This window comes from Salvelinus fontinalis, chromosome 31 (assembly GCF_029448725.1).
Source record: "Salvelinus fontinalis isolate EN_2023a chromosome 31, ASM2944872v1, whole genome shotgun sequence".
In the NCBI taxonomy this organism is placed as follows: Eukaryota; Metazoa; Chordata; class Actinopteri; order Salmoniformes; family Salmonidae; genus Salvelinus; species Salvelinus fontinalis.
The window spans coordinates 18,177,609-18,200,535 of NC_074695.1; the positions used below are offsets into that span (position 1 = coordinate 18,177,609).

General features: G+C 39.4%; 2 protein-coding genes across 2 annotated transcripts; both read left to right on the forward strand.

Annotated features, from left to right (window-relative positions):
- Positions 1 to 4,728: 4,728 nt before the first annotated feature.
- Positions 4,729 to 8,836, forward strand: LOC129829359 (homeobox protein Hox-C11a). Its single transcript, XM_055891028.1, has 2 exons — positions 4,729 to 5,799; positions 7,790 to 8,836. The coding sequence occupies exons 1-2, from the start codon at positions 5,100 to 5,102 to the stop codon at positions 8,020 to 8,022; spliced, it is 933 nt and encodes a 310-aa protein (XP_055747003.1). The 5' UTR covers positions 4,729 to 5,099; the 3' UTR covers positions 8,023 to 8,836.
- Positions 8,837 to 17,205: 8,369 nt separating this feature from the next.
- On the forward strand, positions 17,206 to 20,134 carry LOC129829360 (homeobox protein Hox-C10a-like). Its single transcript, XM_055891029.1, has 2 exons — positions 17,206 to 18,094; positions 19,854 to 20,134. Exons 1-2 carry the CDS (start codon positions 17,344 to 17,346, stop codon positions 20,132 to 20,134), a joined length of 1,032 nt encoding a protein of 343 aa, XP_055747004.1. The 5' UTR covers positions 17,206 to 17,343.
- Positions 20,135 to 22,927: the final 2,793 nt, after the last annotated feature.

Below are 22,927 nucleotides of genomic sequence, written 5' to 3' on the forward strand. Positions count from 1 at the left end.
ATTGCCAATATGTGTGAAATAATTTGACACTTTCACAGAATTGATGACAATATTTCATTGATCATTATTGTATAAAACTATTGTAAAACACACCAAATTATTGTCCGCAAAATAATTCAAAGCTATTTAAATGTCCAAACACTGGAGTTCCTTTAACTTGAATGTATATCTTGGTGATGAGAGGACTAATCAAAGGCCTATAATGGTTTGTCAATCTTTGTGCTCCTATAGTCCACAAATAGACTCTGGAGAGCCCTTTTACCGTGTTTATATCATCTGATCTTGTAACCTACTGGTTCCCAGTGCAAATACGTTCAAGCTAGGCGCATTCACTGAGACCTCAGTAAAAATAAGGGCCTTTCTTGTTGTGCTTGAAACTCTTCGCAGCTCATAGAACCACGTTTAACAGCCCGACGTACATCCAATTAAATGTATCTAGGCCATGGGGGGACAGTAACATGATTACTCACGCTCCCCACATTTAGCCCTGGTTCAGACCGCTTTAATATGAGGCGCGCCGGGCCGGCCGTGCGCCTCTCAACAGGAGAACTGTGCTTTCCTTCCGTTTTGGTGCGTGGTGACGAAAGAAGGTCTGTGTCTGGAGCACAGAAGCAAAAAATGTGGATGATGAAATTATTTACAGCATTGTCTGATCCCCAAAAGCTAAGGAATAGGAATAGTCCATAATAGGTTTAGGCTATGAACCGGACCACACAATAGACATGCTATCGATCATAGGCTATTAACAGAACAGCCTACGACTTGTGAGTACACATGCAACTTATTCCCCATGTACTTTTCTAGTGTTAATTTTTGTCCAGATAGTTATTTGTGTTCTAAAAACCATTTAGGCTACCATTGTAATAATGGTGCGAGGTAGAAATACATTGCCTATATTCCTGACATAGTCGTAAAAGCTTGTGCTCACAAACAGTGATGTTTAACCAGAGAATGGCAAATATTTACAACACCTTTCAGGAAATTCTCAGGACTCTAAAAGCCATGTGTGGCTACTAAGTTGAAGCCTCTGCCTGTATTTTCGTACATTTTATGATCATACTCGCTGCCTGTGGTAGACATATTCGTCAGGGACTTTAGTTAGTCAAAAACATTAGTGAAGGAAACCCTTCCCACTGGGCACACACTGGTTGAATCAACGTTGTGTCCACGTCATTTCATTGAAATTACGCTGACTCAACATGAAATAGAAGTTGAATTAACGTCTGTGCCCAGTGGGTTCTTATTTCGAGAAATGGCGCACCAGCCATCCACTTCCTGGGTCCTACTGTGGGTGGAATATTACAGACTAAAATCCATTACTTTAACTTAAATCCAAGAAGAATAAACACATGGTAAACCTTATCCCCCGAATGATGGCCTTGGAGCTTCAGCCCCGTAAGACATTCATCGTTTTAGGTATTCGAAGGAGGATTACGCACGGTGTTCATTTTCCTTACTAGCTTGTGTCCAGATTTTAAAACGGAAGTGTTGTGGGCATGCCATTTATGTAATACCACAGACAATGTGTTGGCATCTCTGTTTGAAATTGTACACGACTGGTATATAGGTATATCCCTGTTTCAGCGATTGGGCCTTTCAGTTAAGGCCTAGCTTGATTATCCTTCTCAAAATCAGTGTGCATATTAATTAGAGCGCATGCAGAAAACGCTGTTAGTGATTTCTGAGCTGGAGAATATCTGACAGTGTTGTGGACTACATGAAGGCTATTACAGGAAGGCTACTTGCACTTTGTTTGTTGTTGTCTTGCTATAGACGATAATGAATTCCACAAAGGAACTAATAATTAATTATTCTGCGTGGAGGCTTCGTTTACAGTAAATGTTGTTATTGGCTTTGGAGAATTAGCGCCATGTAGAACTCTTTATTGAAATGACTCAACAGCACAACGACAGTACATTTTCTGCAACCTGTCAATATGAATGGTTTATTATTATGTTTTCGACTAGTTTACTTTTTGGAATGTATGAAGTTCCCAATTAAACGTATTATATTACTTCTTGAGGCGCGCTTCTCCTAAATAATGCAAAGCGCCTTGAGCAAAAAGCGCTATTGTAATCCAATCATGATTTGTGATATTAATTATCCAAGATATAGAATTCCTTGCAAAATATGAATAATAAGCCTTCCTAAAACTGGATGGTAGCTTTAGGCCTATGCATTTGAGAGTCGAGCTATCGCTTCTTTGTGTGCGTTTATGGATTGTCTAAACCTGAATAATTAAATAGGCCTATATAATGCAATATACTTCTGTCATGGCCTGAATTCTATCCATATAGTTTATGGTCATGCGTCATGATATTCCAATGGTTTCCCAATATGGTATGCAAAGTCTTTGAATGTCATTATAGGATCCAAACTTTCACCATGTTCTATTAGGCTACAATATTAGACGCTACAAGCCTGAACGAGAGGGAATTGACTCACTGCGCTCTAGGCTATATATAGCCAGACTAACTAATGGTAGCTAAGTAACATTTGTACAACATAAGCTATTTTCGAAAATGCTTTCAACTTCTTTTACCCGTCCCTTGTGGTGTGACGTGTTATTGTCCATTTTGTGTTTTCATATAGAATCCTAAACGACGACTGCCTGGTTAGACTACTTCATATGTGCAGGGTAGCACTTATTAGTGTTCACAAATTTTTAACTCCTTACTCTCCCTCTCACTTTATTGTGTTCTATAGAACAAAGGGATTTAGCTTCTTCTTCCAGCCATTCGGCGTTTTATGGTTAGGCACGTAGAGGAGTTTAGTGGTCAAATTCAAGTGCTGTGTCTAGGCAGCTGTCTGCTTTCTTTGTACTTGGATGCAGGCATCGTGTACTTCAACCTTTTATCTTCTGAAAGGGGTCTGTAAACAAACATATGTCAATGCCACTGCAACATACCTCTCTCCAACATACCTAGGTCTACTTATTATAGTATTCTTTTTTCTGATGGTTTAAATGGAACAGCAGACGTGATGTGGGTTTTTCTTCCTATAATGTGCTTTAAGGTGACTACCAAAATGCGCCCACATGATAACATACTCTCAAAATCTTAAACGTTTAAACTATTGAAACAATAGGGTTTGGGCTATGCAATTATATCATTTGCATACAGATTACCCTTCAGAAAACATATTTTGGAACAGAGGAAGTTAATGATATTTATCATAATCAATACAATGATCATAGTTTTACTTTGTATTAATGATTGGCCAGTATGGTTCACGTGATTCAACAACAGTGAAAGTTTCCCACATAAGAGAAATCGCACACGGAGGTATTGTTTGAATAAATGCAATTACAGGATTTAAATACCATACATCCCTCTACTTGATCACATGGCCTAGCCAAGTTTGTGATGGGGATTCCAGACGTCATGTATATTTTGAAGGTAATAACCAATGTATGTCCTCTCTGGGAGCACTATAAAAACGAATCAATAACGAGATTTGTTTTCTCTCCGGAAAACAATGCATCTTTAATCGGGCATCTATGTACAGAAGTTACACGATGTAGTCCTAAAGATATACATACAGTAAAGGATTTCTTATTTCTCAACAGCTGTCAGAGTGAAAGTATTCCATGACAAATCGATTCATTTGTTGCCCAGTGAGACTGTAGGTCCTATGTAGAAATAGGTCCTCAAGCCTAATTCAAAACAAAATAAATGGTCTCCTGTAGACTTTTAGCTTGAATATAGCTAGGTCACCTCTCGAGTAGACTATCATTTTCTAAAACACTGTTCATTTCTGCAATTCAAAGTTAAGATTATTCTATATTTTACACTCTGCGGTTGGTGGATTACAGCTGTTTTGACAGCCGTCGTCGACCAAGGTTAAATTTCACTTGTTGCTCTTCTCTCTTCCACGTTCAGCCTGGAACCTTGGTCTTGAGTTTCTCGGCTATTCTCCTCCAGCTCTAACATGATCCAAGAGAAAGGAAATTAATGAAGAAAATTAGTGATTTTGTCGAACTAAGGTACCCTAAACGGTATGTTGTGTATTGTTTTATTCCCGTTTAGTTCACATTTATTTTGAGACAACACCAAGGATATAGGCTTCCATCAAGGCCATGTCTTGATAAAAATAAAATAAAATACCATCCCGAGAAAAACTAAATAGAAAAATGTCCCTCAAGCACGTGAATGTAGCCAAATGCGTATTCAAACATGTTTATTTTGAACATTGAGTTTTAGTGTTTTTTTTTCCTTATAGGGAAATGTTAGTCTGTTTAGTGGCTGTTAAAAATGTAAATATTGGCTATAAAACTGGTTTAGATGAAAAATACCCCACGTTTCAAAACTGCAATATTTTAAGCAAGACAACATCTATATCAATCAAAAACAGTCACAATCATTGCCTTGATCAGGAGCAGTTTCAGAGAGGTTAGTCATAGATTCACGAGAGATATTTACCTATAATCGCATAAAGCCTGCTAGGCTATGTGTGAAAACACACTTTTCAAAACAGGGCGCTTCGAGTGTGGTGTTGGAATCTTGGTCTCATTGTAAAGCATGGATTTGTTTTAACTTCGCAGTGATCTCGGTACACTTTGTTGGTAGTGTTTAGTCATACATTACAATGTGTGAGAGTAAATTCTGCTGTCTACCAGTAGGCTATATGCTATTGTACGATATACAACATGTAGTAAACTATGCTATAGTAGTAGTAGTAGTAATAATAATCATAATAGTCATAATAATAGTAAGGTCTTACCTGTAGAATTCAAAATCAAATTTAGTCTGCTATATCACATGCTAAACTATGCTACCCTAGCCCACTCTTATACATAAATAGCCTCATACTCAAGCTTATCTTTATAATTGCCATAACCTAAGCCAACAAACAGGATTATGTTACTGGTTTTCTTAGTGCTCCTGTGGTGTTTAAATGAATCGTTTGAACCTCCTAGATCTTACCTAAGTGAACTACTACACATCCAAGTGTTCCAAATTGATATATGACAATATCTACTTTCGATCACGTGTCTTTGGCGACTTAGACGGATTGCGCGTCATCTTGCCTTCCTAAATTTTCCCCTTCTGCAGTTCGAATCCAAAACATCTTTCTATAGTACGGAGTACGGGGGAAAGATGTTTAACTCGGTGAATCTGGGAAACTTCTGCCCCCAGACGCGCAAAGACCGGACATCCGAGTTTGGGGACAGAACGGGCTGCGCCTCAAACATCTACCTCCCGAACTGCACCTACTACGTCCCCGAATTTTCCGCCGTCTCTACGTTTCTTCCACAGGCCTCGTCGCGGCAGATAACCTACCCATATTCCTCAAATCTGCCTCAAGTGCAGCCGGTACGGGAAGTTTCCTATGGATTGGACCCTTCTAGTAAATGGCACCATAGAAGCAATTATGCATCATGCTACTCTGGAGAGGATCTGGTGCACAGGGACTGTCTTCCGTCATCCACCATGACAGAAATGCTTATGAAAACGAACGAGAGTGTGTACAGTCATCACCACCACCACCACCACCATCCCAGCTCCAACCATTCCTCCACAGGGTTCTACCCCGGCGTGGGGAAAAACAACGTCCTCCCTCAAGGTTTCGACCGCTTTTTTGAGACCGCATACTGCGGCGCGGACAATCAGTCAGCAGAGAATTGTTTACATAAGAGCGAGGCTAGTAAACTGGAAACAGAGTCCCAGCAGCCAGCGGCTCTACTGGGCGCCCCAGACCAGGACAAGGACCCAGAGGATGAGGAGGAACATACACATTCGGGCTCGTGTACTTCTTCAGCCACGAAGGACGGCAGTGCCAGCAAGAACAGCCACTCGAGTAGGTACCGAAGCTGTAAATGGGGAAAGGTTAAGGGACTAGCCGAGTGTTTTGTCGGTCAGATTTTATGTGGAGTTTTATAAGCATTCAAAGGATTTTATTATAACCTACAAAGCTCTTTCTTACAACGAGAATACTTTTTACGATGGGAAAGTGCTTTGAAAAAAAGCATGTTATACACAGACGCTTCTATCTTAGAGTCCGTGAAATTTTAAGAGCGCGCTATTGTGACAAATGCTAACTTTGATCATGAACTTGCGTTGGGAATTTTAAGGGATTTTCTCCTTGGTCTGTCGTGAGTAAAAACCAATTTGGCAGAACATTGCTTTTGGTATCTTGTTAATTTTCTTTTAGCAGCTTGCATGCAAACTAACCCCACTAAAAGATGCTGGGAGATTATTAGCCTTGTACACATGGAGGCAAACTAGTATTCTTAATTCAGCTATTGACCATATGACAGGCTCCATAAGTATCAATCTAGGCTATTTATATGTATCTGGAGACAAATTGAATTGGTCGTAGAGACTCGGTTATGTGTTTGTGTCCATATCTGGACCATGCTTGTGTCTGCAATTCAAGCTCTGTACCTCAGTATGAACAGTGCTGGGGAGTAGCGAACTACATGTGGGCTAGTTCAACTAGTAATTTCAATCAAATTTGCTGTAACTTTGGTCGTTGAAATAAATTCAAATCTTGGTACTGTTTTCAGTAGTTTATTACTGTTTTACCATGTAGCGGTGTAGCTAACTGCTGGAACTACACACGACTTTTTTGGCTAAAATAAATTATGGGTAAAGTAGGCAAGAATTTCCTTTCTTTTTCGGCATCAGACATCAGTCTCGGTAATGTCCTTTATCTGTCTCGGTAATATCCTTTATCTGTTTCGGTAATGTCCTTTGATATCTTGCCGGATTTTCCCTTGAAACATAGTTTTGGGGTTAAATAAGCTAAATTACACATTATGTTAACATCTAACTCCAGAGTGACCTGTTCTTGTCATTTGTAGTCAGATTAAGGTATGATACTTTTTCACGAAGTAGTTTGCATGATGCGAATTACTTTTTCAAAGTTACTTCAGTTAAGGTAACTATATGTTTCTTAAGGGTAGTTTTAGTGTATCTTAAGTTCTTCCAGTGTGAAGTAATTGATAGCTTGGTAAACTATATTTTCAAAGTAGCTTCCCCAACACTGAGTATGAAAACACATTCTGTATACACAGTCTATATAGCTACATTCTGTTAGCATCAATGCTACATCTATGTGTATTGAATTTAGTTATGAATTAGGGTATGCGTAAATTGTGGTCAGTTTGAACTGAGAACCCCTTTCCATTCGGTTAGCCCTGAGATATCTATGTCTGAATTTGCAGTGATTTATACAAACACACACACACACACACACATTGGCGTCTGTTTGTGTAGCCTGATGTTGCACAATCAGAGTATAACTGTAGAGATGTTTTATGTCGTTCTACTTTGTCTTTTTCATGAGATTTTGACCACAACTCTGATGTATTGCCATTTTGAGAGCCATTTTAGCTTTACAAGAGGATTAATATCTAATATAAACATGTCCATTTCAAACAACCATGAAGGAGTGTGCAAATGTATAGTTGAATTCCATGGGAATGCCCCGCAAACTGCAGCCATATACATTTTGTTATTGTATATTTGTAATAAATAAACACATACTTAGAGGCTGTAAGTTGATATTCTTTGCACTTTGAGTGCGTGGGATAATTTAACAGTCTTTATGGCTGATTGATTTGATCTATTACGTGCAGTGTTGGATGTTGACAGAATTGGTACCATTAAATTAATGCTTCTAGAAATACCTGAATAGTGTATTCACAGAAAGAGCCTACGTACTTTATGTTGATGTTAATACTGTTGGCTAGGCTACTTTAACTTCATGTGAATATCCGTGCGTGAATGACAAACTATTCCTTGAAACTTTCGCTGATCATGTCCTTCCTGTTTGATTACCCCAGGTACTCCTCGCACGAGGAAGAAGAGATGTCCATACTCCAAATTCCAGATTCGAGAATTGGAGCGGGAGTTCTTCTTTAACGTTTACATCAATAAAGAGAAACGGCTGCAGCTTTCCCGGATGCTGAACCTCACCGACCGACAGGTTAAAATCTGGTTTCAGAATCGAAGAATGAAAGAAAAGAAATTAAGCAGAGATCGTTTGCAATATTTTTCTGGAAACCCTCTATTGTGAACATGTGAGGAGTGTTAAAGCATAGGCCTAATGATTATAGTCAAAGGTCAATGACACTCTTTTCTCAGTGAATTCTTATCACCAGTAATAAACAAAGTTCAAGTTACAAAAAGTAGCCCAGATCAGCAGCCATGTTGAACAACTAAATGTTATGATGGGGTTATTTCTATTCCCAACATATGGGGTTTCTCTATGTATGCGTAATAAGCCGCCATTTTCCTGTAGCCTTCGTGCACAGAATAATTTCTATTTCAGATATAGGCCTACAGGTGATATAATAATCATTGATATGCCGTAGTTAATATGAATTTCCATGTATTTACCACGAATTTTAATTCTGTGTATTTACTTGTGCATTTCACAAGTATATTATTTGTTGAATATTAAATGTTACATCACAATTTGGAAGCAATGATAGGCCTGTATTGGATATTTAAAAATGTCCCTTCCCTCTGGTCGTTGTATAGGTATATGTATTGCCTATGTGTAGCCTACCATGAAACCACGATTCTCTTTTCGACTAGACTATTGAACACAAAATAGTATTTACAGGCTTCATTTTTGCCATTGAGAACAGTGACGTGTACAATTTGTAATAATGTTTTCCCTTGTACAGACTATGCAACTATGTGCATTCGTATTGTAAATATGATTTCATTTTTAATTTCCCACCCCCTTTCCGTGCTGCTATTTTCTTTACACCGCCCAAGCAAGCAGTGTACTTTAAAAGCTTTAATGTTAACGCTCCTTTAAATTATTTGCTTTATGCTCGGTGTTTGGCTATGGAAGAGGAGGAGGAAAATATGGAGCTGTGCCTGTGTATCATTAATATAAAGATACCTACGAAATAAACAGACATATAGACAACAAACAGACTCTGGTGGATTTTGTCATAGATTTCTATTATTGACCATGGCTATCTTCTGGTCATTTTTAAAGGGAATTGATTAAGAGTGGTAGCCAATGGTTGAAAAAGTATTGCCAAAACCTCTGACTGCATTTGAGTCTTAGGTTTTATTTTTTACCATTAAGTCTATCTGATGGTAATTCTAAAGGATTTGAGTGGGGGTTTCTATCCTGAATGGTTATCTTGTTAGTGGGGTATTTCTCGTGGTATTTATATATATCAACTATTGTCATCTAGGAATAGGCCTTCCCTTTTTACGCAAACATTTTCTGACAAAAAAGTTGAGTGAGTTTAGGAGTGCATATAGGAGCGCATATTTGAGCTTTTGCAAGCATACACAGGGTTAGACACAAACAACAACATGCAAACTAGGCTACATTTCAGATACGAAGAGAAAGAAAGAGGTACGGGATCCTTCTTTAGTGCCCACTAAATGGAATCGCCACTCTTGCAGTCTAGACACTGCCATAAAGACAAAGGCACTAAATTGACATTTTTGCTCTTAATTGCACCGTCTGTTCGTGGGGAATGGTGCTCACTTCCGCAGTAAATAGTAAACAAGTAAGACTGGCTGTCGGAACAAAAAAACTTGACAACTACACTGTTCAACCTGACCTCGGGCCGGTGTTGTGCACATACGACTGCACATTAGACACACACACACACACACACACACACACACACACACACACACACACACACACACACACACACACACACACACACACACACACACACACACACACACACACACACACACACACACACACACACACACACGCGAACACTAGCCATATGAGACAGACATTTCTGATAAAAACGGACCCCTAAAATTAAATCTTGGAATTCCAAGTCAATGGTGGTAGGTGTATGTGCATATCTATAAATATCGAGGACATTACTGGTGTGTGACTGATTTGATAGATTTTGTGTGTGTAGGTAGGCCTACGTGCCTGCGCCCGCGTGCTCACATAGCATATGTCTATGGAAGATTGCACGTGTATGTATTAACTACAATTTATAATTAAAAGTAGTCTTTGAACTTCAATAATGTCAAGGCTTTCACCTCTAACCCGCTGCAATAAAGTGGAATCAAGGAGCCCCTTTTGCCCGGAAATCTGTGCAGGAGGGGTATCGACCAATGGGAGTGAGTGGGAACAGAAAAAGGAATGTGTAGAGAGTCCAACTTTGACCCATGCCATTAAACTACAGCAGGTAACTTTTCCAGCTTTAGCACGCCCAGTAAATACACTTTATTGTCCCTGTAAAATGTATACGTTTTCACGCATGAGAAGTTTTATAACATGTTGGCATGAGCTTTAATACCTATTGTATATTTCCATCGTTTCTTGTGGAAAATAATGTATAGATAATGCATTTGGGTTATGTTCTTCTTTGAGAAGGATGCAGAATTCCATTCAATTTTGTTATCTCTCTCTCTCTCTCTTTGTGTGTGTGTTTGTCTGTTCTATGTAACACACTACCCACTCACCCTCCAAAATGAAGCTGAGGGCGGAAGAGGGGGGTGTTGGTTGTGACAGGGGATGAGGAGGGAGATGCTAGAAGGCAGAGATCAAGGCTAGAAGACTTCACTTGTCACACCCACCAACCTTGGCTCTGGGACGATGACGTCGGTAATTTGTTGGATTACTTTGCCACACGTATTCTCCGTCCTCTAACTGCAGAGGCTCGAGGCTCCTCAAACTGCCTATCGACCACAGGGGGCCAGAATTCACCCCGGAATGTGTTGGTCGCACAATGGGAGAGCAATGTTTTGTTTCCTTTCCTTCAATAGGCTTTATAAAGTTATAGGACATTAGAAACATCGTGTTATTCTTTTGATGGATGTTTTTATTCATACGTCATTAAAATGTAGGCCTACATGGAATCTTCGATATTGAATTACATTTTATTTTGTTTTGGTTGTCTTATAGTTTTAATGTGGTGACCGTGATTGATCCTGAGAGACAACGAGAGAGAGGATACTATGCAGCCGGCGGTTGGTTCAGTTGAGCTGACCCCGTTGGGCGCTTGGCTATTAGGAAGGAAAATGGCGGGTCTGTCACAGACGAATGCAATGAGACGGCCTGAAGAATGGCATTTCGTAAGAGCAACTACATGGCAGGTGATTCAATAAGGTTGAAAAGGAACTAACCTAACGAATAGCGAAATCTTTAATGACTCTTTTCGAAGTGATAGTAGCTAATGGTTATTTGAATGGATTGTATGTCATTTTAGGTACCGCTCAAATAATTAGAATGTATGTTTTTGACTCCATGTATGTGTCATTGTTATGGTTTATGTGTTTTGTGAGTACTGAAGGCCTATTTAATTTCTTTGATGTTTTTAACATTCCTTTATCTTATCCATACATGTTTTCAGTTGGGAAGGATAAATACACTGTCTAAATTACGTGTCGTTGTAATTAAACGTGGATTTCTTGAAATTATGTTTGTGCTCAATCATTTTCTCCACATTTTAGTCAGGTGCTATGTCAGGACTTTTGTGTGTGTCAGATTAAAGGGGAATGTTCAAGAAATAATGTGTTACCATGCTGGGCCTACCTCCACATTACACACGAACCTTTTCTCACACGCGATGCTTGTCAAATGTGTGCTGCTATTGATTTACACAGACGTTTTATGTAAACGTCTGTACAATAATAACCGTTGTCTCCCAAATTAGTACTGCTACCATGTTGTTTTGCTACCATGTTGTTTTGCTACCATGTTGTTGTCCTGTTGTGTTGCTACCATGCTGTTTTGCAATGTTTTGCTGCCTTGCTATGTTGTTGTCTTAGGTATCTCTTTAGGTATATATATATATATAATTATTATTTTTTGTAATTATTTTTTTAAATCCCAGCCTCCCTCCCATCAGGAGGTATTTTGCCTTTTGGTAGGCCGTCATTGTAAATAAGAATTTGTTCTTAACTGACTTGCCTAGTTAAATAAAGGTTAAATATTTAAAAATAAATAAAAAACGTGGTTTATAATAGGAGCGCAGTGTTTTGAAAGCACAAGCCCGCGCTATCAAGTTCCTCAGAGAGTAGCTTGTTATAGGCCTAGATATTGAAAATAATTCTGCAATGAGTTCTTACGTGAAGGGAGATAACGCACTCAACATATATCCTCTTGCATAAACAAATGAACGGGTGCTTACAACCAAAAAATAGATTACATCAAAAATGAAAAAGGGCCATTTGGATACAAATTGCAATTTAACATTTGTTTTGCAATGAGTTCTCGCCATAGTGCTTTCCAATGTACATACGCCTATACGTACATAGGTGGCTTACCTTCCCCCTATGTGATGAAAGCCCAAAGCTGTAGATATACAGTAGCCTACGTCGAAGAAACTAACCTGTGGTCCCTTGTGTGGTCGTAACCATATTGGAATGTAATATAATATCAATGTGTGCTTTCCGATTACCACCTTTGATTTATAATTGTCTTTAAGAAGCTACATGCCTCAACCATACATTCTCACATTCACAGGGTGTGGACGTCTGCTTGCAAGGAGCTCAACCTCGTTACATCAAATTGGAAAGATATATCATGGCGGTCATGGCGGCCTGCAATGCAAACTAGTTTTGGCGTCTCTCCGTCTCCATATGCGCGACATGGCAAGGGGATGGGCGGCATATGCGTAATCCTGAATGTGAGTAGCCTGTCTGTTTTCTTTACTCGGCATGATGGTACATATATTAGTAGACTGAATAAAGTTTAAAGACGTAAAACATAAATGTGCCTGTGCTTATTTTATACTAAATACAAATCAACAACTATTTAGTAATATAACGAATGGAGAGGACATACGTACGAGCAAATTAAACATTCCCCTACGTCTGTGTGTGCACGCACGCTTAAGTAGGCCGATACATACGTGCGTAAAGATCCATATGTGCACAAAAGAACATTAAAAAAACACAAAGAAAACATTTACACCTATAGGCATCCCAATCGACACAATTCACCCCCTCAAACACACATTGCAAAAAACAGGGGCAAATAGACACACATTGCCTACAAAGCTATAGTGATTCACATGTAGTAAAACATTCAGATTATGACGATACGTTTTATTATTGGGCTTATAGCTGAATAAATACATTGTTTATTGACCAATTACTGTTGTATGAGAAATGTTATGATAAGTACAGTTCATATTTATATTATGGAATGACCCAGATTCTAGGTGGGGTTTTAACCCAGCTAATCAAACTCCAAATGACCCGTTAAAGGTATCTGCGTCTCCGGGAATAATGCAATTGGGTCTGAATCTTCAATGTAGGCCAATTACAGAATTCATCCTTCTCTTAATTTAGATAATATGACTGGTAAGCGGGCATACACACACAGACACACACAGAGAGATAGCAGGGTAGCTACAAGCTCTCATATTCTCACGTCAGAATTAGACGTTCATCAATGTTCTTCAAACGCCAAATTTCGAAGTAGATAGAGAAAGGTACAACTCACACACACGCATTCTGCGTTTTCACTCAAGGTTATGACATCGGTGTTACACATATGAATGTCATGATTTCAGGATGCTGGTTTCAGTTTGCAAACTTAATAGCCTCCTAAAGGTGACATTACAGCAGCATTTAACATTATCTCTCTATCACAAAACAATAAAACCCCATTTGAGAATACTTTTTCATTTTATAGAAAATAATTGAATGCCATACCCATAGAGAATGATAGAGGCCTCTAGTGGCTAAAAGGCCATATCAGGATGGGCTCCCCATTGGAGTCATGTCCAACTGGGTCATCAGGAGGGATAAGAAATAGTCATGAAGAAAATTGACTACTTCAAAATAGAGATAGCCTCGATGGTGCTCATGCTGTCACAGGTGGCACAGATTCAAAGATGAGTCCTCTAAGTCTCTATAGCCATACTCCAGGGTCCATGTATTTGAAAACAAGAAAAGTGGTTTTAATGGAAATTGTAAGATCATAAACATAATATCCCTTTTATTTCATACATGTGTTCAATTATACTATGTTGGTGCACTAAACTTACTCTAAAAATTAAACATTGTTTTACATGTAGTTGCTTGTGTGTGGGTAATGTTCAGAACGAAATCAAGACACACAAAAATAGCGTTCAGCCTACAAGCTACATGTCATTGAAGAGCATGCATGGACAAAAACATAATTTTTATTGTAAATTTCAGTGTTAGATATTGTTAACTTTTTCTGAGACATATAAATACAAAAATTGAATTCTAGCTTTAGAATGGAAGACTGTGAGGCCTAGATTCAATCAGATCAAGCGCTAACCGGTGATAGCAGACACCTGCATAGCAGATGTTTTGGTGGTTTTGGAGGTGTAGCTGCGTTGGAGCTGTCAAAACGGTGAGCAGCTGCTCTTGTGATCATTGTATCGAAGCCACACCCACCTCACTCGCGTTAGAAGTTCAGAATGAGAAAGTGTAGGCGTTATAGAAATAATGACGCTCAAATGGAAATTCATTAAACGAAATAATGAAGGTTTCTATCATCCCAATGGAGTTGTAGATTACATCTCACATTCCAGGGTTCCAACTTGTAAACAAGGCCGCATGGATTTGCCAGGAGCCGCTTGTGGATTTGATAGCTCTAACGCAGTTCCACCTCGGACAACGCCTAAACAACCCCTATTCAAATGTTGGCTAAAGCGGATCTGATTGAATGGAGCCCTGGATTCCATTTCTAACAAGATGATGAAATGATGGACAGGTGAGGAAACCAATCAAAACAGTCTGGTATTACTTCTAGCGTTTAGTGGTTGGTAGATAAATATCTGCATTCTCCACAGCCTATATGTATTAGCCTAATCTTCCTATTTGAAATAGGCCACAGCATTTAGCTAATATTATTTATTTTAGGTGAAAATGGGCTTGGCATCACACCATTCAATATACATAAACATGAATAATGTACATGAATTTCTGTTAGGCTATTAGCTAGACTATTTGTTATTTGCTTCGAAATTAATCAAAGCGTCTCTAATTGTCAATATTTAAACCTTTTTCATCCGGTTCGTTTGAACTTTTTGCTATGCAACTGAAATTGCTCTGGTGTTATCTGAATTAGACTTAAGGAACAGAAGAAGTCGTGGGCCTATGGGCCAGACTTAAACAACCTCGAAATTCACGGACACGTTTCCTTCTATGTTCCAATTCAAATGAGACATAGGCCTAGTAACCATTCGTACATTTTTGCATCAGTTTAAAATACAAGACGTGCAAAGTCTGATAATCCCTACTTATCATTGCTCGTGGTGAAATGAAATGAAAAAAAAGAGGTTGGATTGCCCCTTTCATTATAAAGCGTCATAGCCAACACAAGAGCAATATCAACATTGATCACACAAGGGGCCCTGCATTGTTTGGCAGTAGTTGCTAAACCTGGTAGCCTACTGTTTGTCGATGTCACTGTACTACCTTAGTAATGGGAATATCAATCGTGTTGAGGATATATATTCGAGTATAAAACAACAAAACACTAGACATATTCCTTATGAATAGCCATTTTCATAGGCCTTCCTTCCTACTATGCGCATCTTTTTGATTCTGGTGTTGACTCACACTGTGAAGGTGATTCAAAATAAGGAAACACAATAATCTAATAACATGCAAACCGTCCAGCATATAGGATGTTTTAACTCGTCCTCTTACATTTGAACTTCAAAACAATATGTGAATAGGAATACAAAAAACACGAATTCAAAAATAAAATGTTACTTTCGCCTTGGTTTATCAATATCAGAAAATATGAACTAGAGCCCTTACTGGAAAACAAGATGATCGTTATGCAACGTCTTAAATGCTAGAACGTTATTTTCATGGGCAAACTATAGAATGTACCGTACACTCTGTGAAAAAGGTTCTGGGTAGAAGCAAAAAGGTTATATTGCTTGCTTCATATATGGCACCCCTAAAGGCTCTATACAAAACCCAGGGCTTCTTCTTCACTGCACCAAAACTGGTTCCACATAGAACCTTCGGGTTCCATATAGGGTTCTTTAATGGAATTAATCGATATAGAACCTTTGGGAACCCAATTTTGGTGATATATTGATCCTTAAGGGGTGCCATATATGAAGCAAGCATAGAACCGTTTTTGGTTCTATCCAGATTTTTTTTTCTAAGAATGGATATAAACGATATTATATATGTAGCAACATATATATTCGCAATGGATTTAAGAATGTCTGAGTCGAAGCTTCAATTAGTACTAAATTAAAAAACCTACACACATGTCTGCTTAATAGCCTACATGTACACTTGATATTTGTCTAAAAAAGTTCTGGTCCTTTGTCTTCAATTAACAATTTACACGTGGCATACATGTACATTTTTCTCCCTCAGTTTGATATCACCCTGCATTTATATGAATTAAATATTACACACGAATTACAAACGAGTTGGAGTGGAAAAGAAAGGACCAGGAGTGGAAAAGAAAGGGCCAGAACTATAATAATCCTTTATATAATTTTAAACGTAAAGAAAAAGATTTTGCCACCACCCATTCTTTATATCCTCATGATAAATTGTAGATGGATCATAGAGACCATATTTGATTGAATGTTCTTGCTTTTGGTCATAAAAAAACACCTACACATGCTTAGGCATTACTGGGACTACTAGGAGTATACATACAAGGAATAGCACTACCATAAAATGCTCTAGAAAAACAGGGCTGCTAAAGTAATTAAAGACAAAGATACACTTTGGAATACTCACATTGGTTAACATTTTAAATAGATTTTAATCGAACAAACGTTCTTATGCAACTGCTGGTGCAACAACGACTAGCTACAGTTATTTGATTGTATAGGTTAGGTTAATGCAAAGTCTACCTCTTATGAAAATCAGTTTGCCTAACAAGTCTAGGCCTACCCGAGAGTGGGGCTGGATTATCTTAATGTATTGACGAATACCAGAACGAAGTGACTTTCCTATAGTGGCATTTACACTTCCAAGAAATATTCAGATTTATCGAATTATTTGCGCGGTCTTGTTTTTATGTTAGCCTATCTTAACGATTACTTATCGAACTATATTTAATTTCGGCTATACTCACGTAACTGATTGCAAAATATTTTCTCCACCCCTTTGTTCCTTCCTCCCGTGGCATTCCCCCCTAAATCTCTCCGCTAGGTGGCGCCCTTTCACCGTGCAAAAATCTCTTTGCTTAACAACTTGACCGCGCTGACGTCACCTTAGTCTGGAGCGTCAATGCCACTTCCACGCCGCTATTGGTCTGAAAATCACATGACATGGCGCTCCAAGAATCCATAATTATGTTGCTGATATTTTTGGCTCCAAAAAGTTGTCAGTGTCCTACTGTCCTTATTCTCCTCGAGAAAAACCGTTACCACAGGAACACAAAAGACACCAACAACACCAACAATAAAAAATAATGTCATGCCAGGATAACATTGCTGCCGGTCATTTCCTGATGGATTCTTTGATGGGAGGATCATCATCTTCCTATAGAGGCGAGGGCTACTCCAGCAGCAACCCAGGAATGTACATCCACTCGGCTGCATCTGAGTATGGATGCTCAATGATGAGACATTTTGGAGTAGTTGGATCGCCCCTTCCCAAAAAAGAAGAGGTTCCTCCGAGTAGCCACCCTCTCGGCTCCTACCAAGATGCGCTTTACCTGTCATCCCAACTGGGCACTTGGACCTCAGTTCCTAAAACTAACAGTGAGGAGCAACCTGTTGCCCAGTCCAATTTACAACCGTGTTCGTTTCCAATCGACAACGTCAAAAAGGAGGCGTTCTGTTGTCTGTATCAGGGTGACAGTAGCAGCAGGGCTAATACGGACAATACAGAGTCGGCTACTTACATTCGGCTTGGGAACAATAGCAGCAGCCAGACGGACCAAACCGCTGTCTCGGAGGTGTCCGAATGTTATGGAGGAGTAAGACGGGTATACCCCGGAGAGAGCAGGGGACAGCGAGAGGCGCAGTTCGGGACAGGCTCTGCGTCTTTGGCCCCGGTGACGACATCTGTTGAATCACCAAGAGAATCAACGGTTAACAAATCTACGCAGGAAAAAGTTAGCGAGGAAACGGACCTCGAAGAGGAAGAACAGCGAAAGCGCAAGAAAGAAGAGAGAGCAAAGACTGACAGTTGTTCTGATAACTCTGACGAATTGAAAGGTAATCCAGAAAGCTCCCCCCCACTCTCTCTCTCTCTCTCTCTCTCTCCCTCTCCCTATCTCTCTCTCTCTCTCTTTCTCTCTCTCTCTCTCTCTCTCTCTCTCTCTCTCTCTCTCTCTCTCTCTCTCTCTCCCTCTCTCTCCCTCTCTAACACAAACACACACACAGTGCAATGTACTTACAATCCTACAATAAAGCCTCTGCTAGAGAGCATACTAAAATATCTTCTGCATGCATGTCATTCAGTGTTTGCGTTTTTATATTGTTGGTTTGCTACTGTATATCTACGCTATGTATATATCGGAGACATTCTGAACAGGCATTTCACGGTCTGGCCTAGCAGGGGTTACTGTGGCGACGGCACTTATCACCTTTCTATTTAATGTGCGAAGGTGAGTTGGGCAGTTATCATTGAAATAAACAAGCTCACACACTCATAACGCGCGTGCACCGTAAAACAGATAGACCAGACAGACACACACACGCCTCAATTTCCATAATTACTGTTTTTGGTAAAACAGTGACGGCCTGCGATTGACTTTTTAGACTGAAATAACATTCATAAAGATGGATAGGTAATACTACTTACCTTACATGAGATCTTTGATTGAGAAAAAAGCTTAAACGGCATTTTAATTATTATGGTGGAAAGATAGCGTATACAAGGAAGGAAAAATTATGAATATATATTGTTAACGAATCAATGTATTTTTATAATTATAATTATCATGACTATACAACTAAGATTCAACCAAACAACTATAAAATTCCAGTTGAAATTTGACTTTTAGTTAATTTATGCTGCTGCACTGTTTTCCTGTACCTCTATTTGTAGGCTAAATTCACCACACATAGGGTTATTTTTAACCGCTACAATGTAGCCTTCCATTTGATATTATGAACCATTCATTCAGCCTATATTATTCCCTTTGCGTCGTCTTTTAGGAGCGAAATAAGACCGTTGATGATCCAGAGATGCCCTTCTTATATTCTCCTCTTTTGTTTGAATTCATTTCATCAATCGTTTAAAAAGGTTGGGCATGTTTAAGTCAATCGAAGAGTAGGACTAACCAAACATGCTATCCGTGTACCCTGAAATATGGAATATGCGTAATTAATTATGAAACTATTTCCAATATAATTTCAAACCACATAAAGGCTGTATGGTGGCTGGGCTTGTATAGTACCCATATAGCCTCAAACCACATAAAGGCTGTATGGTGGCTGGGCTTGTATAGTACCCATATAGCCTCAAACCACATAAAGGCTATATGGTGGCTGGGCTTGTATAGTACACATATAGCCTCAAACCACATAAAGGCTATATGGTGGCTGGGCTTGTATAGTACACATATAGCTTCAAACCACATAAAGGCTATATGGTGGCTGGGCTTGTATAGTGTCTGTAGGCCTATAGCACAGGGACAGACCCTGTAGATTCCCGTCAAAATAAATAGGCCTATATGATGTTTCAATTAAAACTATTTGTATTTTCGTTCGAAGCGTTCAAAGAAAGTCCAAAAATAGATACTTATTAAACCCGTGTATTTAAAGAGCGTGGACATTTGATTCAAGCTCAAGAACTTGAATGTGCATTTGAGATTAAGACTGGCAGAGACCGTCCAGACATTGCGGTGCGGCAGTGCAGACCTGACGCAGACCAATTGGAATGCAGTATTTCTGATATAGTCTGTCTTGAACATGGAAGTAGACCTTCAGTAAGCCTATGCTCACCTTTTCCATGTTTTTATGTCTACAGATGATTTTACATTGGAAAATTCTCCAGGAAACTGGTTAAAAGCCAAAAGTGGACGGAAGAAGAGATGCCCGTACACGAAGCATCAGACACTCGAGCTGGAAAAGGAGTTCTTGTTTAACATGTATCTGTCTCGCGAGCGCCGCCTGGAGATCAGTAAGAGTATCGATCTGACCGATAGACAGGTAAAGATCTGGTTCCAGAACCGAAGGATGAAGCTCAAGAAACTCAATAGTGAAAGTCGGGGTCGCGATCATCTTATGGCGGCCTACAACTTCACCTGAAATTATATTATCTATAAAACATTTACACACACACACACACACACACACACACACACACACACACACACACACACACACACACACACACACACACACACACACACACACACACACACACACACACACACACACCGCACACACACACCGCACACACACACAAACAGTGTTCCGTCATACAATGACAATATTTCAACGATACCCAAGAGTACACGACTTTATGAAGGAAGGACTTCAGCACTTGAGTTTGCCTTTCCACACATGAACATGAAATAGTGGTGCGGTTGCTCTTGTCATCTAAAGCAAAAATATAAGTGAAGGCCTGTAATGAACACCAACACTCAAGCAGCTTAGAACTGCTGGAATGAAAAAATACTTTGTTTTGTTTGTTCTTGAGCAATGTCCCCTTACTCCCTAGCTTCATCGTGTCGTCTTTAGTTTTCTGCTGCTATGTGTGATAGGCTATTCGTGCACTGGACTTTTTGCATCCGCATTGTTGCTCGCGTCATATTTGTCCCGTTGATTATTCCTTATTCCTATAGAAAATATAGTTTGTCCTTCCCTTTATTATCAATTTGGCACTATGTTAAGAGAGAGAGAGAGAAAGAGAGGGAATGAGAGAGAGGCTGCGGATAAGAGAAATTGGGAAGATCATGGCCGTTTTAATAGGAGGGAGACCATTACGTTGATTTAATTATTATCCAGGTGAGCACAGTAAGTCAAGGTCATACAATTCTAACGTCAGGATCGTCTCGTGGTAGAAGCGCCCAGCTAGGGGTGGATTTTATGATCTGCAAATATAATGTGCTAGCTGGCTGCTGCAGTTAAGATGCATCGTTTAAAGGTGTGTGGAGGAGAGGAGGGACAGGCTACTCTACACAGAGGAGAGGGTCTGCTATGCCTACTGGATAGAACGAATGTGCTCGACGGGCTCCCTCTGCTATGGAGGCAGGCTGCAGCCTTCTATTTAGGATACTGCATCCCAGCAAGAAAGGAAACAGATGGATGATTATCAACAACAATAACAACGACAACAAGAACAGCATGGATAAATGAGGACCACCACGACAGAGTGTGTGTGAGGAAATGCAAGGTAGGACACAAATAGATATTTATTCTGCTGTGATTTGGAGATGAAGTAGCCTATGTCTGCCGGTTGCTCTGCCAATGGCGCTTGGTTGACAGCTCTTGTTATTGCTGCTACTGGTCTTGTCTATTATGTCTACATGATTGCGATTTCTGGAGACGTTAGAACTGTTTATGACATATTCTGATGTTCTTCAGAATTATGTCTAACGAGCTTTCCCGTTTATTGGTTGAGCCGTTTTTAGACACCATGTATTATTCTTATATTCATATTTTACACGATAAGCCTATTTAGGATAGCATGACAGAGACAAGAATATAATTCGGGTAATAGCTATGTTATTGTAGACAGACAATAAAATCCTTACTTGGCTTTGAATATTTTGCTGTTTGTTTTCTTTCCCTTCTGGTTGGAACACCACGTCTCGCGCAGCTGAAGCGTGGTTTAGGTAGTTTCATGTTGTTGGGATTCGCTTCCTGGCTCCGCAACAAGAAACTGCCTTGATTACGTCAGTTCGTCTTCATCAATGGCGACACTTTCCTTTAAATTACACCCTCGGCTCTGACTGAAGCCATCGCAAATGGCATTGTAAATGAACTGGAGCTTTGATAGCCGGGACGGACAATTTTTCTCCCCGGCTCTCATGTTTGTGGCGGGCTGTAAAAAGTACTTTAGCTACTCAGATGGAGAATGGGTTGTAAACAACATGGGGTAGACTTTAGACCGCTATTGTTACCTTATCATTGTGTTACTGGTTTTTGGTTAGGTTTCCCCTGATTTTGGTTTCGGTTGGGTTTTGGTTTCTAGACTATGAAATGATGGGAATGTCCTTTACAGACTTAGCTTGTTCGGCCACCATCTAAAGATCACATGGCTATCAGCCAGCCAAATGTTGACAGAATTTAGTTTTCTTTTCTCTAAAATGTGTAAAATGTTATTGATCTTAAAGCTGGAAACAATGTATGTTGCATTCATATGGGCTCTTTAATCTTCTTCTGAATATAAGTTTTCGTTGGTACACATGGTCCAGTATTTTTCTGATTGTGGCACTGTGTGTGTGTTTGGGTTAACTGAGTGGACCTTTGGATATCCCGTAGGTTTTGCTGACCTGTAACGCATTTGCCACCTGTTAAAATCAAGGGGAAATGACTCCATCGTCATAATATATTTACCATGACATTTTTATCTTATTTAACTAGGCAAGTCAGTTAAAGAACACATTCTTATTTTCAATGACGGCCTAGGAACAGTGGGTTAATTGCCTTGTTCAGGGGCAGAAGGACCGAGCTTTACCTTGTCACCTCGGGGATTCGATCTAGCAACCTTTCGGTTACTAGTCCAACGATCTAACCACTAGGCTATCTGCAGTCATAATTCCTTTGATTGTTTCCGTTTCCTCAACTTTCTCAAATGACAAAACGTATTCTGATTCAAGAAACTAGGTCATAGACTGGATTTAGACTATAATGCGTCCAGAGGAAGAAGTCGTGAATTAAAAAAAAAACAAATAATTTATAAAATGTTAATTCAATGGAAAGGAACTGGGTAGATTAGCCTATAGATGAAATACGCTGGGTATATTACATCATATTTCTTTATGTATTATGTCCTGTTCCTATTTCATTTGTGCATTTGTGGGCAAATTGTATTTCGCAGTTGTTATGTTATTATTCTTTATGAATCATGCATGTAACTAACTAGGTTATGTC